This window comes from Thunnus thynnus, chromosome 3 (genome assembly GCF_963924715.1).
Source record: "Thunnus thynnus chromosome 3, fThuThy2.1, whole genome shotgun sequence".
NCBI lineage: Eukaryota > Metazoa > Chordata > Actinopteri > Scombriformes > Scombridae > Thunnus > Thunnus thynnus.
In genome coordinates this window covers 12,909,608-12,929,045 of record NC_089519.1, presented here as the reverse complement: position 1 = coordinate 12,929,045, position 19,438 = coordinate 12,909,608, and the positions used below count along the sequence as shown (strand labels likewise).

The 19,438-nt window shown below is 38.7% G+C and overlaps 1 protein-coding gene across 4 annotated transcripts in view; it reads right to left on the bottom strand.

The window, feature by feature from the left end:
* rptor (regulatory associated protein of MTOR, complex 1) overlaps window positions 1–19,438 on the bottom strand; it is a 179,658-nt gene that overhangs the window by 75,378 nt on the left and 84,842 nt on the right. For all 4 annotated transcript variants that reach the window (XM_067584282.1, XM_067584280.1, XM_067584279.1 and 1 more), the window contains exons 8-10: window positions 14,916–14,975; window positions 2,919–3,019; window positions 1,302–1,446 (exon numbers count right to left, since the gene is read on the bottom strand). In XM_067584282.1, the coding sequence (XP_067440383.1) occupies window positions 1,302–1,446; window positions 2,919–3,019; window positions 14,916–14,975 (306 nt within the window). The remainder of the gene's footprint in view (window positions 1–1,301; window positions 1,447–2,918; window positions 3,020–14,915; window positions 14,976–19,438) is intronic.

Sequence of the window (19,438 nt, the reverse complement as noted above, 5' to 3'; positions counted from 1 at the left end):
GCATTTTATTTAATGTGTCCATTTTGTGTTAAATGTGGCTTAAATTGTGGAGGAATTGTCACAGGTACTTATGGCTTGTGTTCCTTTTTTTTTTTTTTTTTTTTTTAAAACATGAATCGATCAGTTGTTGTACCTGCATATTTTCAGTTCACATCCATGGTCTGATAATGATAATCCTGGCAAACTTATCGTATATTTAAGTGCAGGTGAATTAATGCTTTTTTCCTTTTAGTACTGTACAGTAATAGGTAGCTAGAGAAAAATATTACCACACTATACAAAAACAAACCAGGTACAAGTCTATGTCTCTGTTCCATTCTCACACCATTTCTGAGTGCAGTTGTGCCATCATCAGGAAAGCTCTGACATTTTGGCAAACTTTCTGTGCTTTCATAAAAAAGACAAATTCAAGTTTTTGGCTTTAGCTTAATTCTTAGCCTGACCACTGCAAGCAGGAAAGGCTAGCCTCCAACAAAAGAGGAAAATGATACCTTTAGAGAGTTATAAAATTGTATTTTTTTGTCATGTTGTAAATTGTTAGTTCACAAATAGCCAGCAACACATCCAAGAATCACAAAGGGTTCTGTTTCGAGTCAGGAAAGTGTGTGAAGTAGGAAACTAAACTGTGAGGTTAGGATTACTGAGATTTTGTGTGTGGTGAGCAAACCAAGCTGTTGTTGGTCGATAATTAGCTCCAATGGGTAAGGTAGCTTCTCGATACACCACAATGTGTTGGTCTCTATTAAAACCAGTCTATAAAACTAGAAGATACCAACTTGTGCAGGTATGAAAGCAAACAAGGATATTTCAGAAACTGTAACAGTATTAGTTGAAGCTCTGTAAAGTTTCTGGTAGAGTAGCTAGCACTGCTGGAAATATCTTACTGTGAGAAAACATTGTTTTCCCAGTTACTTGTAGTAATAAAGAAAATTACAAAACCCAACAAAATGGCCAAAGTACATTGCTAATGGCTGTCTAACAGTGGAAAAGTATTTTCATTTAATGAACAAGCTCATTTACTTTTGTGACCAGTCTGATGGCATTTTCATCTCTTCATGACTTTTTAAAAGTAACCATTAACAACCATTTAATATACACACCATACTGTAAAAAAGAGCACTGTAATCAAAGTATCTATCTGTTAGAAAGTCTGTTCATTTAACTGCAGTGTGTGTGAACAAATTGTAAAGCTTTGTTCCTCTTCCTCTTGCCTTCTGCTCTGCAAAGCAAAGGACATCTGTGTATCTGTGTGCATGAAAGCGAGCCCTGAGCTCAGGTTTTTTTTTGTGTGTGTGTCTTACCACATGGCGTGCATGTATGTAGGGGGAAGACGTGGACTGCTGACCGGTGTGCAGTTGTATGACCTCATTATCCTCTCTGCTAACAGGAAATTGCGGAACAAGCTGGCCACCAGCAGGTCCTGACGAAACAACTTCTGGAACAAATCTACAGACAGAGACAGAAGAGAAATTATCCATCACGTCAGAGACATAAAAGGGGCATCCAAGTAATAAATTAACACAAAGACAGGATTACAAGTGAGGAAAATAGGGCACTGAATGAGTGATTGAAAAAAAAAAATCAAACTAGAAAAAAGAATGCTTACAGAATATACAGGACAGTGATATGCAGATTAAAGCATTGGGTCGCGGTCACATTTTCATCTTTTCATCAGCTCATTAATGTATTCACTAATTCACTTTAATGGGGCCGGGCCAATCCCATGCCAATCTCTGGCTTATGATTATGATTCCTCTGTTTGTGTGTGAGAGATGGTGTGTGTGTGTGTGAGTGCGTCGGGGATATTTTATGATAGATAGTGTCTGACAACTCCTGTGCCAGCTGTTAGTGTTCAGCTGTTTAAATGTTGAAGTGTTTGTGTTAGTGTGTATAAGTCTGAGACGAAAGTGTGTGTGTGTGTGTGAGAGAGAGAGAGAGATTTGGATTAGGTGTGCAGTGCCTTCATTACAGGGATTCTCTCTGATGTGGGCTGCTTCATTAACAGCAGAGCCCTGGGGGTTTAAAAGGCTTTGGCAGCCATCAGCATTGTCACATTGCTATTCTAGCTGGGATACAGTGTGTCTCAAGGGAGTCTGAGTGTGTGTGTCTGTGTGTCTGTGTGTGTGTGTGTTTCATACTAGGGCAGGGCAGGACAGGACAGCTGAGCAATGAGAGAAGTTATGTGTGCTGCATGCGAAAGGTAAATACATGTCAAAAAAGATCATGTGTGTATATTCTCATGTGGTCAACTGAGTGTGTGGGGCAGCATGTGTGTACTTACTATGTGTATGCATGTGTTGTCACCATACTGTACAGAGTATTGCTTGAGTGTGTCTTTGTGTTTGTGTGTGTATGTATACTTGGTTTTACTGTACGGTTGCCAAATTCTGGTTAAAATGATATCCCCAATTACTGTGCTACACTCAAAACACAATTAATCTCCATTTGAGGAGCAAACCTGCACTAACTGAACTTCTGGCATTTTATTTCATCATCTACACTGTTTTCAACAACTAAGGATGTTCTTAAAGTTTTAGTATTGCTGATGCTTCACTAAAGTGCTGTTTTTATTAAATGCCATTATTTGGGCTCTCAGTGGGCGGAATCATTGTCATGTTCAAATAAGGATTTTACATGTCAGTGTAGCAGAGATGTCTTCACAAGTTTGTCTTTCCTCCACTTAATTTTGCCAGATTTCTTTTTAGCGATGTCAAAATGCTCCCAGATCTCACTAATTAACTTGGGGAGTACATTGTTACCATAACCAACTGAAATGAAGTCCAAAACTACATTAGAAAAGCCCGAAGTTGTAATAACGTGGAATTATTCTGCAATATTGGTAACTATGGTAAATAAAATGGTGATGTGTGATTAAACATGTTTAACTGTGCATCCCTGGTGTATGTGTAAAGCCTCACCTCTGGGCAGCACGTTCCAGGCGATGGTGTCGGTGATGGCTGTGAAGATCCAGTTGAGCTCTCCAAGGGGAGTGCGCCTGTCGTTGAGCCTGCCAGGGATCCTGCACCACACACAACACAACACAGATGGCACTGTGTCAGCCGCGCTCACTGTATGTCACATAGTTGACTCAGAGCACAAAGTGGCAACTGCTCAGTACTATCATCACAACACATCTGAAGACATTTACATTTACAGGCTCTTACACATAGAGACTAACAATGAGTGCAAGCGCAGTTTGAATATTTATGTGCGCTTTTACATTCATATGTGCAGAGGAGCTACTATAGGCTACAAACTAAGATGCAGAACAGCAGACACAAGCAGAGAAAACTGTAGTTCTGCACAGATTACATGGGAGATTTACATATACAGTAGAATTGTTTCAGGTGATGTAATGTAACAGCTTCATCTGGGCTTTCTCAACAGAATTAAGCAGACAGGAATACATTTGTGTAATGATTCGTCCTGGACATTGGAAATCTTAGCAGTCACATCTGTAGGGTTTCCCCGCATACATCTGATTGTTGAGGAGTTTAGCTGCACCAGCTAAACTATAGACCGGTTCCACCAACTCCATGAGAAATATGACATTTTTAGAAAATAACATCTCAGAAACCAAGAGGGAAAAAGCAAAGGCACCATTTCACAGAAAGGCTGCATGTTTATGTAAAGCTATTGTTTAGACTGTCACCCTGTAAACTTATCTTAAGAGCACCAGCTGCCAGGTCAGCAAACAGCAGTCAGTACTTCTTTCTATTCCCTAATTGGCTGATAATCTTAATAGTCTTATGGGGAATCTATTTTGATTAGAATTTATGGCACTTTGCTAGTTAGCCACACTTTGGAATATTGACCATATCCCATACCTCTTTTATCCAAGGTATTTTAACTTTTTCATTTTAATTGCTGGTTTATTTTGTCATCCAAAGAAGAGGAATCACTTGCAAGGCCTTTTCAACCTCAGCTCTAAAACTGTTGGTAAAACACACAGATCTTTAAACAGGCCCTCAAAATGATCATATCAAGGAGGTGGAAGAGATGATCAGTTTATTCTTAGAGATTAGATTAATAATTGAAATAAAGAAATAAAACAAGCTGCTGTGTGTGGCTAGTAGCTGCATGATATTAAAAATGGACACTTTGTCCTTTAAAAAAGCCAAGAAACAACTGCGTAAATGGGCAGATAAAGATACAACTCAGACAGACAGTACAGGACAGTAAAAGCTTACGGATAAAGACAAGACCACCTAAACATCATCATACATCTGACAATACAAGCTGTTGTGTTATTGTTATTCTCCTCCTTATGTGCCAATACTATCTTATGCTTTAGTTCAAATGTGCCATTATCACCCCCACAACTTTTGTTAAATTTGCAATGATGGCACACTACTGTATTAAACGTGATTTTATTACATTACGATGATTATATAAATTTCTTTTGAACATACATATTTCTTGTCTTGATTGTAGTGAAAGAACATCTCATTACTGAGTTGAACATTCAGCAGTTGCCCAATGATATCAGAAGTATGGAAGCATCTTTTCTTAGTCTTGACCAACCTGTGGCACACTCCTTTCAAGTAGCTAACATGAGCGTGCTCAGACTTGCTTACAGCATCTCTTCTGACACCTTGCATCTTTTAAATGGAGAATATCAACTTCTGCCCTCTAATAGGTGATTTAGAGTCCCTCAATTTATACGCAGCATGCTGAAGAATTCAGTCTATCCTGTTTCTAAACCAAGATCGGTGTGCTGCTGAGATCTAAATCCAGAGGATATCATGTGATATGTATGACTGTCATGACCGTTTGATGTGTTTTGTACATCTATGAAAAGTGTCATACGTGTAACTGTGTGTTTCATCTGTGTGTCACTACATCATTACAGTACAGTATGTATGTGTATCTGTAATGTGCAGAGGAACTTGAGGCATGTAAACCGATGCATCATACATCCATTTTCACAGAAACTCCTCTGCTTATAGTCTGGCACTCGAAATCGGAGAGGAGTGATTCTATGACCGGAGAGTGGGAGCACCATGGAAATGAGAGTGGGGAAATCTCTTCCAGACAAAGCCCAAGATGGTTTGACAGTAATCACTGTAGCAAATCCGAGAAAATTACCTTTACCACACCTAGCTGTCTGCCTTTTAATGAACACTGTGTAAAGCAGTGAGAGAAGACAGGGAATGAGGGCAAACACTGGCTGGCTCACAGATATTACAGTTAATGTGAGCATGTGAGTCATTTGTGTCTGAGGGAAGAAAAAGAAAGGAATATGCTTTAATTTAATGGGAAAAAAAGTAATGAGAAGTGAAGATAAATGAGATAAATCACTGCTAAGCACTTTTAAAACTAAGTATAACAGCTAGCAATGCTACATCCAGGCAAGAATGTATTTCATTGTCTGAAAGCAGGCTTGGTAGATCATTTGTGTTGGCGACAGGCATTGGACCAACAGATCATACTGTAGCTCAAATGTAACGGCTCCTGGACACTGTGTGATTTCAGGCTATCGCAGATGAAAGTTGTCTATGTGAGAGAAATGTGGTGAAATCTCTAGTCAGTAATCCAATATGGTGCTCCTACTGTCAGACAGTCTACAGACAACTAATTTTGAGCTTTGGTGACCAAAGACAGTCTGCATTACAATTCTGATGTGTCAGAAATTTACAGAAGCACCAAAAGCCAACAATCTGACCTTTGCTACAACATATACTGAATGGTTACCATGTCAATCTGACATGTCTCAAAGCTGATATCATACAGTCTGACAAAAATTGCAACCAAGATTCAGGACCCTTCTCTGGCCAATTGTGATTTTTTTGTGCTACAGCAATTTCTGGTCTCATATTATGTTACATAATGGACCACCATGTCCAGTGGTCATCATGTTTTCTATGCGTAATGATACGTTATTGTAAATGGAATCATAAAGATTATTAATTATCATTAATCATAATATAATATCATTAATCATAAAGATTCCATTTACATTACATTAACACAGTAGCTACATCAACCATTATAAAAACCTGTAGTAACATAAATAGAATAAAAATTGTTTTCTATTGTTTCAGCTGTGTCTTCACATTAAAAACCCAAACCTTGGCATGTTTTAAACAACCTATAAGGCTGTGTAAGAAGTGCCAGTTTCACTGTGATAAACATGGTGGGTTGACACACTCAGTGATAATGTTCAGTACTAAAAAAATTCCCCAATACCACACTGTTTCATGTGTGCCCCATGATATAATCATCTTGTTATCTCAAGATAGTAATTTTTGTTTTACTGAGATAGTTAGCTCTTTAACTCGAGGGTTAATTAATGAGATAATTGACCCTTTATCACAAGAAAACAACTCTGTTGTCTGAGATAAGTTAATTAAAGGGGACTTATTATGCTTTTCCTTATTTTTTTTCATATACAGTATATAATGTTACAATGTCGGATGTTAATATTTTCCCTGTGAGCAAAAAGCACCGACTCCAGACTGCTCTGAACGCTCAGCTTCATCAAACATCATCACTGTGACTGTTTCTGCTGGTACTATTCCTCCCTGAATTATTCCTGACTGATCCGCAGAACAAACTGCTCCAAACATCTCCATATGTTGTTGTGTCGACCGGTTTTTATTGCAGAATAGCAGCCGCCAACGAAGCTCTGCTAATTCAGTGAGGAGGTTTCATTTCCTCTAAATTCACAATAAAAGTCTCCCGTTATTTTGTCACTTAAAAGCATTTAATATGAAGCAGTAAAGGAGGAAATGCTGGGTTTTCATCAGCAGTAACTTAACGTGACTCTGATACGGCTGCCCCTCGCTAGGCTTCCTGAAGCTGGGGGGGTCTTAATGAGCTAAGACTGCCCGTTAAGAGACAGAGGCTGAACTGAAGGGCTGCATAAAGGGCTAATATAAGATAAATAAGGAGTTTTTTGACCTGTGAATCATGCTAAACTACTCTAGTCCTGCAATAAAAATATAGAGCTGGAAATGAGCATAATAGGTCCCCTTTAACTTGTGGTTTTGTGATAACAGGACATAAAAACATAACTAATCAAAATCACCCTTGGCCTCTTTAATCATGTGGGAATGCAAAATTTGGAGGGAAAAATAAAAAAAAGCTTAGCATGACAAGCTCAAAAACATAGTTATATTTACTTCACTGACACTGACATCCTGAAGTATTTTTTCCCAATTCTCTCCCCGCCCCACAAATATCATCACCCACTGTCACTTCTAAACATTTCTTTTCCACTGTGGAGCACTGCCAAGAGCATGTTTTGTATCTTCAGATGGAAGAATGAAATATAGTTAGCATTATCTGACAATAAATGACACACTATATAATAATACATAACTTACTCAGTGCTTATCAATTTAAAGAAACCTTTAGAGTACATTCATAATGTCTAATCATCACCAAAGTTTGGCTGCTGGCATGTAAAGTCAATCAGTGTGCAATAAATGACTTATAACTACACACAGAGCATCTGAACTTTTCCTGACCTAAACCTCCTGTATCCACCTCTAAGTGACAAATAATTGCAGCTGTGAAGCTCCTGGCAGGTACAAGCCCACTGTATAACTGTGAGGGCTGGCAAGCTCCTGAGCACTTTGAGTGCTTGCCAAAGGTGGTTGGCAAGTCAGCACTAAGGATGAACACTCAGTAGTTCATATCTTTCTCACTATCCAGTGTAATATATGTGAGGAGGGAAAAAGACAGTGTATTGGTGGGTGAGTGGACAGATAAAAGAATGAACCACTGAACAGGCTGGAGAAATGCCCTCAAAGGTGTTTAGGTTTGTGTCATTGATCAAAATAATTGTTTTACCTATTTATTCTGTGCTGTATTATCCTGTTTCTTCACATACAAGTAATCCTCTTTTTTATTTTTTATTTAGTGAAGCACCTTGTTCTTTGAGGAGTGCTATGCTATGAGTGGCTATGTACTGTTGTATGTTTGTTTTTAGTTACTTGGATTGTGAATCTAAGATGCACAAATACAAAAATGTTTAGTTTGCTGGACAGATTGTGAAGTTCACTCACACGTCAGAGCAGAAAATACATACCGTTTGATCACATGTTAGGCCATGTTCAACCCAACATCAGGACTTGGTTAAAAAAATTCATCCAGGTGTTAAGGTACTAACCCATGGCCTGCGACATCCTCTGTTTATGTTTGGCAAGAGTGCTTTGTTGCATGTTGTTTCCTATCTCTCTCTCTCTTCTCTCATTTCCATTTTCATTTTTCTATTTTCAACGATCTACTAGGATCTACATTAAATATGTAATATGTTCTTGACCAGTGAAGGTCTTGTCAACTTTGTAATGTGCATATAACACAATAACATAAATACAGAGGGACATAACTTACTTTCCAAACAACTACAACAACAATACAAACACCTACAATACTCTACCCCAAATTTTATAAAAACAGTAGTCCCTAACATTAATCACTATTTTACAAAGCCTTGAAATGGAAGGTGGTGGTGGATGTGGCCTTGGTTGCTGCTCCATAGCAGACTCTTCTCTCTAACATCTCTGTGGAACATGGGCATGAAGTACATCCTCACAGGATCAATAAAGTTTCTCAACAGTATTATTAATGCTGAGGTGCCATCACAGCGATATGATTCCTTCAATATAAAGCCCAACTCCAGAGACCCCCCGGTGAATGGAGCACAGCTGGGTTTCAGACAATGAGGAGGCAGCCCTGTCCACTGGGGGGGGAGACTCACTGTGTAGAACTCAGAGAGAGGCTGTGAATAGAGATCAACTCACAACACTTGTGTCAGCCATGTAAGATGAAAGAGAAGGGATGAGTGTGTGAAGGAGAGACTGGTGTATGTGCGACTGAGCATGAGGGAAGACAGTGAGAGATACTGTAGCTTGAGAGGGATCGAGCGAGTAGACATGTGAGTGTATCGCAATCAGGTAAAATCCACATGCGCTCTACGTCGTGACTGTCTTATCTAAAAGGCTATTGTGAGTGGATACGGCCAGAATGTGTGTTGGATGTATGTGGGAAGCAGAGACAGAAGGGTGCACAGATGGAGAAGAGACAGAGGAATTATCAAATTAATAAACAAATCAACAGCATACAAATACTCAATGCTGACATTATGCTGAAAACATTTTCCAAAAAAATGTCTAATATTACAAGGACGATGAGTGTTTGTTCGATACGATGAGTGTTTGTTCGATACGTTCCTTCCAACTGTGTATGGCCTTTAGAAGCTATGAATACATGCCCAATGAGTGTTCACAGAGTGTGATGCCCATTAGCTGTTTGCTCATGCTCATGTCCATGTGTGCAATCAGGACACACACACAACAAAATGATGACAAAGGAAAAATGCTCCTTTGAATACTATCTGAGACACATTTTCAAGGCTTAACAATAATGAGCTGCCCTGCATTTCTTTGTTGATGCCTCCGAAGAAAAGCAACGTGGTTCGATTTTTGTGTTGTTGTTGCTAAGATACCACAAATTTAGCTGACAACTATCTGCCATTTCTTTGTTAGGTGTCCTACAGTTACATTATCATTTCAAACTACAGGAATGATAGACAGTACAGATAAAAATAAGGCTGTCAGAAACTCAACGTACAGCACAGATTAGCTGTCAGTAAAGACAATGAAAGAGAAAGACAACATCTTCCAAAAAAATTAAGCACAGACACTGAAAAATGTGAATTTACTACAATACATCCTCTACAACAAGTTGTTCATGCTGAAAAATATCAATTTGTGATTCTCTGTGTATTCCAGAAGTGTTTGTGGTTCCTCCTTTTGTTGTACAGCATGCTCTTGTCAAACTTGTCAACACCCTCTTCAGTTAGTGAAGTTTTCTGCTGCTCATTCCTTCTTGCACTAGAAGTATCTGGATATTTGATGTCACATTGCGCACTTTTAGCCAAGGATCATAATAATATAATCCCAGAATTTAAATTTACACTGCCAAAATCTGTGTTTTAAGTGTGAATTGTTTCTTATAGTACTAAAAATGTACAACTTTTGGAAATATCTGGCTCTGCAGTTGCTAAATTCTCTGCTACATTCACCAGCTGCTCACTTACATTGTCTGTCTACTGTTTGCTGATGAGCAGGTAACGCTGGTAAGCTTTTCAGAGCTTTTTCACTGAAAAGAGTCATGTTGTGACTGGAAAAGTGGTTGATAAGATCGGAGTCTGTGGTGCAGAAAACCAAAACAATTCGCTAAAAGAGGCCAAAAGAGGCTAAAAAGCCCAGCAGGGCTAAGGGGAACTGTAGAGTCGGGTGGCAATGCTCTGTGGGTTCAGCAATACAAGCATCACCTTTTTCATTACAAATAGTCATTAGATTGATTGTTAATATGAAATGATTTATAAGCACAGCTTTAATAACATCTGAATTCATAAATTTGAATCATCTTCACGACACTTCTAGTCACACAAAGTGCTATTTCTGTGATATTTTCTGTTTTGATGAAGCGTCCCTTGAAAAATGCTCGACTTTGGCACTTGACTTTAGTTAGAATGCTGGCCCAGCCTCATAGAACAGAGAGGTGAGGCGGCAAATTAGTTACGTGCCATTTATCTTTTATGAGCTCTGAGGCCATCCATTATTTAACTCCGGCGGACATCAGCTGAGTCAACATTTAGCCCGCTGTACAACACACTGGACATGCAATGAAGAAAAAGAGCAACTTAAGCATCAGGGATCCCCATGCTCATGTTCAGGGCTGCTGAAACGTTCAAGACCAAGAAGAAAAGCCCCTCTGTGCCATTAAAATTACTTTTCTCTTAATACTTAATTTGTGCATTTTAGTGTATTAGAGTATTTATTTTATTATTTTATTGTATTTAAAGAGGCCATATTACACCCCTTTTCCACAAGTTAACACAGTTCCCTGGGGTCTTAATAAAATGAATCTGACATGCTTTGGTCAAAATACAACAAGGGTCAAGCACCACTGCAGCCTTCTTATCCTGTCTAAACAGCCCCGTTCAGAATGGCCAGTTTGAGTGTAAATCAACTTAGATTTTGCTGTGATTTAATTGCAATAAACAGATCAAAAGGATGACAAAATAACTACATCATTATGTCCATTTGTAAAAGGCCTGAATTCATCCTTTGTCAAGTTTGTCCACAAGAAGACTAGCAAACAACTGTTAAAATGCTTGTTTTTTGAACAAAGTTCGGATTGATCAGAGCTATGTTAACATTGTAGCTGCTCCATCCATTCTCAAAATAATGTAATCTAAAGGCGTAAATACCGCAGTAACGTTATTGTTTATACATATAGATATCTACATACTGTGTAACTTTAAAATTACATAAACTCACCGGCAATTAAGATGTCTATTACTGATGACATCAGCAGAGGTGGTGCCTCGGCAAGCAGCGGCTCTGTCCCCCGGTCCAGCCCCACAATACGCCATATTTTTCACCCTTAGTTTAGCTTAGCCTAGCTTAGCCCCATGTGATGTCAGAAGGGGCATCAAATCTGAATGGCTTGTTGAATCACATGAGTATAGAGAAAGCCAGCCCACACTAAACTGACTGGGTGGTCTTACTTCACAGCTTGCGTGATAATAGGCACATCGGAGACCCAAATACATACACACAAGCACTGAAAAAGTGAGTTTTTCATTATATGGCCCCTTTAAATGTTAATTTTCTCCTGATGGAACATAACGCAGACTTTTTTGTAATTCTTGATGTTTTTTTGTTTTTTTTTAGATTCATTTTCACCATCAATATTTTTCTTTTTTACATCAATTCAAGGTCATGTATCTTACTGAGTATCTACCGGTTTTCAATATTGTTTGGAATCAACATTTGAAATCCAATTTCAGGAGAGCGTGAAGAGCAAGAACTCTTTCTCTTAACCTTAGTGGCTTGTTATTAGTATACAATCCTGATGTGTTTATGTCTGAATCAGACAGCTAACACTGTGATACTAGAGCAGAGCACAGGATCTTATAAAACATAGCAGAATAGCCGGGGTATGACTGGTTCACCTCGCAGTCTCAAGGAATTTTTTCGTTGAAGTGAAACAGTTTTTCAGTAGTCGTGGCAGTACATTTTGAGAAGCCGTTATAGGCCTTGAACCTACAATGTAGTGGAATTATACTGAGTGTTTCTTTCGCATGCATTGGTTTAGAGCTGACTTCATCCAAGCACTGCCAATGATGGTTAGTGACTGTAGCTTTGTATTCAGATCACAGTTTGTTTGTCTTTGACAGGAACCATTTTGAATTTCATTCTAAGGTGACAGACTGACTCTAAAACCGTTGTTAAACTGTGACGTCTTTGATGTTTCTGTTCAGTGCTTCACTAATGCTGAACAGGAGAGATCAGGTGAGAATGCATTTCCCAACACCGTTTCTGACGTAAACTAGTGTGACGTTTGTGGGTGTTAAAACTCTCCTTACAGCCAGCGGGTCATAAATTACTTTTTCCTCTGCACAGAAGCCCATTCTTTATTCTGTCAAAACAAGTGATAAAAGATGAAGAGAACATAAGAGCTTGAGCATGAATGGAGAGCTTCAGAGTTGTCAAACCCACCAACTGATGCTGGTGAGGTTGAGAAGGGAGAATTCAGAAAATGAGTGAAAGACAAATGGAAAAAGGCCTTATTTCTTCAAAGGTGTTTGTCATCACTCTAGTGGTTTCCCATCCTGCCTTGGGAGCCACTAGGCAGTAGCTATACCTACAGTACTTGAGCATTTCCTGTGTAATACTTATCGACTGGAGAGAAGTGGGGTTTGACAGGAGAAGAAAAGCAATAGGGGAAATGATGTGGAGAAATAACAAGATGAAAGAAAAACTGGAAGCAAGTGAATGAGATTAATAATTAGAAAGATAATTAAATGGTAATAGAAGGAAGAACAATGTCAAAGATGATGTGGAGAAGTGAAAAAGGTGAAAGTTGTGGATAATCCTTATTTATCATGTAGAAACATGGGAAACAAGTCAATAGTTGTGAGTCACCCACCCAAAAATGATCCAGCTACTAGTCTGCACCTCTCTATGTGCAATTACTGCGACTCTGAAAAGTCCTTAACACAATGGGTAGATGCATCACTTCTACTTCAAGATATTATATGTGACACATGAAGAAATAAATGAAAAGTGAAGTGAGGAAATCCTTCCTCATTCATTAGACTAGAACACAGAAAAATACAACTAAAGAACAGATACTAACAAAAAAAATTCCAGAGATACTGGAAATTCTTAAATAAAGTGCATTAGTTAAATACAACAACAGAGTGATCCCATACTCACCAATCTGCTGCTAGAAATTTTCATTCAATTATTAATTTCAAATTAATTTGCCATTACTTGGATCAGTGTTAAGGTGCTATCAATGAAACTCAATGCTGTCGGTAGATGTTTTAAAGTAAAGGTCTACTGCAAAAGGAGCTGATTATGTGTTTTGAGCCAATGGGAGACTTTTAATGTAAAACATCAGTGCAGGAAAGTTTAGGTTTCATTAACAGAAGCTAAATACCGAACAAAAAAACAACAAAGTACAAGTGACTGGAATTAATTACTGAGAGAGAAAGGTTGATTAGTAAGTATAAAATGTCTTTGTTGCTGTAGTGCTGTGGAAGTGCACATTATTCTCAATTTATGAAGATGATGGGTAAACATGGAGGAAATGTTGAGTTGGCATTAACAGTAAATGGCAACAACAGCAAATTAAAAGGCAGCAGATCAAAAATGAGGAAGGCTTCTTATATTCTATACATATATAGATACTATGAACATCTGAAATGAACGCATGTCTCTAATATAAACTTATTTCATATAAAAGTTCTGGCATCCTTCTACAGTTTAGATAAATGAGGCTACAATTTGAGAATTTGCAGTAATATCAAAACTACTTCTGTTCACTTGACTGAGGTGAGGGATTAGAAGTATTTTCTCCAAACTAAAGCAAGTAAAATGTAAGTTTTGGCAGAAAAATAAAAGTGCGTCATTTTGGGACAGCTCCTGCTAACAGGAGTCGGAAGTGCCACAAACACACACACGCACACACACACACACACACACACACACACAGAAACAAAGACACATACAGACACACCTGAAAACAACTCTTGAAGACACACAGGACAAAGAGGAGCAGATAAGCTCACAATGTCTCTGCACAAACCCTCAGCCAAAAACTAATTAAAGTCTAGTGGAAGATACAGATGCGCGGGTACTGTTCGTGCATGTGTGTTTGTGTACAAGCCCTAACAACCTGTGTCGTGTAGGCTGAAATCATAGCTTGATCAGGTGAGGAAAAACGATTATTTAACTTTAACAAACAGACTGAGAATCATCATAAAGAGCCTGTTGAGACACTCTTCAACTTTGGCGCTTGGAGGTGTTTTCCAACAAGATATATATTTTTTCTGCTTTTAAGTCACTTACTATTTCTAAATCTAAGTCTCCTCAGTTTATGGGCGTCATTTAACTCTCCCCCGCACGTAAGGGGAAGAAAAGAAAAGCCACCCCCGATGGTTCTGTGAAACTACTAAAACTTTAAAACTTTATAGATATGACATCCATATTGAGCACCAATATCAATCTGAGAGTGTGTGCCTAAGAGCGAGAGATGTTCCATGCTCAGACGGTCGGCACCCGCAGGTTTATTGAAGAAATGTGGAGCTTTAAATCTGCCAAACTACTGCTGCTTTGGCTGTGAGGGGGAAACAAAGGCAGAGAATTATACCTGCAGGATGGAACAACAAAGAGAGGGCTGACAATAAGGAGGAGACAGCAAGAGACACAGACAGGAAGACAGGCAGAGAGAGAGAGAGACAGACATGAAGAAAACAGAATAATGATCTCTCTAGACTGTGCCCTCCTGAGAGAGAGAGAGAGAGAGAGAGAGTAAGAGGGAAAGAGCGGCGACAGAGTGATTTGTTTGTGTGTGTGTTTTTAATATGGCTGTGGAGTGCCACTTACTTCTCGATGAGGTCTAACGTCACCCCTGGCACCAACTTGGCACTCTTCTGCATACAAAACCTTGAAAAAAAAAAAAAAAAAAAAAAAACAGACAGGGAAAAGTTGCTGATGAGGGTTGGGAGGAGAACAAGAGGTGCTCAAAGACTAGACAAAGCAATAAAAACGTTTGGCCTCTACAGTACAGATTTTATGACCTACAAGAGAAACAATCAACGGGTAAAACACTCGAATGAAAAACGAGAGCTTCAAACATTACAACCACTGAGCACTTTGATAAGTGTATTTTGGCTGAATTAGAGTCAAAGGGGAGGGGGGCGGGCAGCGGGAGACACAGTCATATTTCTGAAATGTCTGGCATGGGGGTTATTGTTTACTGTGCCTGGTTAGCTCCGACAGGTCGGGCCAGCTGTAAGTAACAGCAGGTTGGCAGTCAGAGGCTCGACAGACGTGAGCGGAGGCGCTGGAGCTCACAGCGAGTTGTCAAACACCTGGAGGAGAGCAGGTGTGTCTGTGTGTGTGCATCAACTGCAAGGAACATAATATGAAGTAAGGTGACACTACATTGCCTTAAATTTTAAGTAAACTGATGTAGTACTGAATAGTTGGTTTAATATGCTCATTAGTTGTTCCAGTGCAAAACTCACTAGGTCAACCTGACATAACTTCTTATAATTAAAGATATATTGATGCAATTATTTTATTTTATTGCCACTAAACTAAACATATAGTACCAGTCTAAAGTTTGGATACAGACTTTTGGACCCTACTGTATGAGTGTGTGTGTGCTGTGCGAAAGTTTTAGGCACTAAAAATAAAGTGAGAATGCTTACAAAAATATTGCTATAAATTGTTTTAATTTATCAATTAACTTCTTACAAAGTTGAGTAAACAGCAGAAACCTAAATGAAATCAATATTTGCTGTGAGCAGCTTTGCCTTTAAAACAGCAGCAGTCCTCCTTGGTTCACTTTAACACAGTTTTTCATGGTAACTTGCAGGTAGGTTGTTGTAACCATCCTGGAGAAAGAATGTTCTTCTGTGGATTTATTATTTAGGTCATCTCAGGTGCTTCTTCATGTAATCTCAGATTGACTCCATGATGTTGAGATCAGGGCTCTGTGGGAGCAATACCATAACCATCTGTTGCAGGACTCATCATTCTTCTTGTTGCTGAAAATAGTTCTTTATGACTCTAGCTGTATGCTTGGGGTCATTGTCATGTCATGAATAAATTATGGACCGATCAGACACCTCCCTGATAGTATTGCATAATGGATAAGAATCGAAACATCTAGGGTGCCTAAAACTTTTGCACAGTACTATATATATATGTATATGTACACACACATCCTGTAGCTTTGAAATGTAGTTTTGAAAAGCTGCCAGCTTACTCCTTCGCAGTAGTGTTGTTTTACGTTCATTTACAGCTGCCTCTGCCAGCTGCAGAAACAGTTGACCAATCATATCAGAGCTTTGAAGATGGGATTAGAAATGGGGATACCGTCTTCCTACATAGCTACCTAGCTACATCCATGAAAAATACTGTGGTTACAGAAAAGCCCATGAAAGGGACTGTAGCTGAAGAGGTTGTTTTAAGTTCACATACAGAAATACAACTCTTATTGGCTTATCAGTTGGCATATTTCTTCAATCAGCATGATAAATGTGAAGATAACTGCTCCCAGCAAATGCTACCACAGCTTCTATGTGAGCTGCACTGGATCCATCACTCACCCAACCAGAAATCTACCAACGTGAACCAGGGCTTGACAATTAATCGAAAAGTAACCAAAATCAACATTATGACTCCCAATTTTAATCATATTGATATGTTCGATAAATTCATTCCTTCATACAGAATGTCCACCTGCAGTTCAAAATGATGTAATTAACCATATGTGTGATCACAAAATGACGCAATCGTTGCAGAAATGCAACTGGAGGAGGGTGCAGATGAGAACAAGCTGGTAAAAAAAAAAAAAGTTTTGTCGGTTATATGGAAACATGTTGGTTTCATTCAACACGATACAGGACGGAGCAAAGCCAAATGGAAATAAAGCTGGAAAATAGCAGAGTAGTGCAGTTTCTTTGGGAGATTACTAGGCTATTTTTGCAGAGGACTGCAGCTGTAGGCAGCAATCGCAGTGGATTCCAGTGGTGAGCAGGTTGTCGAAGATTAAAAGCTTCCTCTGGGAAGAAGCGAGCTACAAACCTTTCAGAGCCACCTTTCAAACATTTTCTGTGGAGTATTGCTGTTGAGTAATATTCAAACTACTCATTATTAAGGTTTTGTCTATATTTAAAACAGCAGTTAACAGTTAACACATGATCCCAAGATCACCTCACTACCACATGCAGCTGCTTTCCCGTCTCAGAACGGGTCATATGAATTATTATATTAGCAGAATAACAGGTTTGGAACATGAGGGATTAAGAAGAGTCTAAACCAGAGCTCCTGGTTACAAATAAACCTCACTAATAAACAGGATTTTCCATATTTACAATTTAAATGATTTCATAGAACAGTGTGATATATCTCATGATTATTTTAGGTCAATGACGGATCAGATTAGATTTGAGATCACCCAGCACAGAGACGTTCACTTGGGACAGGAAGGCTGATTGAAGGAGTAATGAGCTGAAGAAGACAGCCTGCTCTGTGGGGACCAGAAAAGACACTCTGCCCCCATCCCGCTCCTCCTCCACCCTCCCCACTCTGGGAGCAGTACAGTAGTTTCCTCACACAAGATCCACTTCATTTCCCTCCTCAAAGTTTAATATGTACACGCTCACTCCCACCCTCTCCTCTCATTGCCCACACACTCACTTTGTCTTATTCAGCGAACCAATTAAAGTTTGGCCACATTGCTCTCTGCGCGTAATAATCCTTCAATTTCCTCTTCATCTCTGCCCTCCAGCCCTTCTGTACTTATGTCAACTGTCTGTGATCTCTTCAGCGTAGGAACGTTTAGTTCACCAGCCATAGTTGTTATATCCCAAAGTTCCCTTAAAGAAAAAAAGCTTACTTTACTTTCAAAGCAGTTAGAGGTGAGGCGAGTTATACGGATACAGTGTGCCTCACCTCTACCATCCATTTTCTGGGTATCTTTTATCGGGTTTCAAATCCCTTACTCCAAGACATAACTTTCCCCACATAATTTGGTACAGACATCCATGGTTCTAAGATGATGCATCCTAATGACTTTGGTGATCCCTTGACTTTTCATCTAGTGCCACCAGCAAGTAGACATTTTCGGTTCAAAGTGAAATATATCACAAATTTTTGGATGGATTGCTATGAAATTTGGTACAGACGTTCATGATCCTCGCCAGATAAATTTGGTGATCCCCTGACTTTTCATTTAGTGCCATCATCAGATTAAATTCTCAATTTGAAAAAAAAGTTTACAAAAGCAGGCACATCCAAATGATAAATACTAGGTGCTGGACAGGAGAATATGTGATAAACGGAAAAATAGAAAAACAGAGTCCGCACACTTGATAATGCTCCCATGAACATTTATACCAATAAATGCATTATCTGGTGTGCAGACTCGTTTTTTCTGTTTAAATTTTCACTTTGTTCAGAGCTTTGGTATATCATGAAAAACTTGCAAAAATAATGACATTCCCTCCCGTAGCTGTATTTTACGTTTAGAACCAATAGCAAATATTATCATGCTAACGTGCTAAAATACAATCATCCGAACCAAAAGATTTACACTATGTAACCTAAGAAAAATTACTCTTCCTTATGACAAACCTTTAAAATCTGTTTCATGACATAAATAGGCTGATATTTGCTACTGTTACAGACTACATATCTGCAAATGTGTGGCTGACAGGGTGGAAAGATGGTCACCTTGCCAAATGTAAATTTAAGTAAATAGCAGTTATATATATGTGATCCTTACACTTTCCTGTTCAGCAAAACTGACCACTGAAACAGCTCTAACTACATCAATATTTATCTTTTTTTTCAAATCATTTGGCTTAAACATTGACTTGAAAATCAATAAAGAAAATGATGTCCAGCTGTTTCTGGAAATCTTTCTGATTAAAACCAAAAGCAAGTTGTCCCCATCACCTCTGACTGACTGATGTTTATTTTCCAAGTTTAAGTCATGGCTGAGATGAATTATGAAGTTATATGTTTTCCTTTGAATAGTGTTGGTGTGAATTCCCCTCCGGACATGTTTTAGGACATATAAAAAACATCTACTGGAATAATAAATTGTGCCTGACATGTTTTCCATAAAACAAGACTAGGTCAAAACCTAGTATATGGATGGACCGTATATAGTCGATGTGTGAAATTGTGGCCAATGTGTTACAGGGATAGTCAGTGGTAGTGTCTAGAATCTGAATTCCTGGATATTAAATGTTCATCTGCAGTTTTCTGTTGTGGACTCAGTAATATTTGTTGTTAAAGTGTACTGAATTAGCATCACATGACATGGTTAAGCTGCGTTTGAGTAAAAAAAGGTTATAAATGCAGTTGTAGGAACAATACTCTCCACTCAT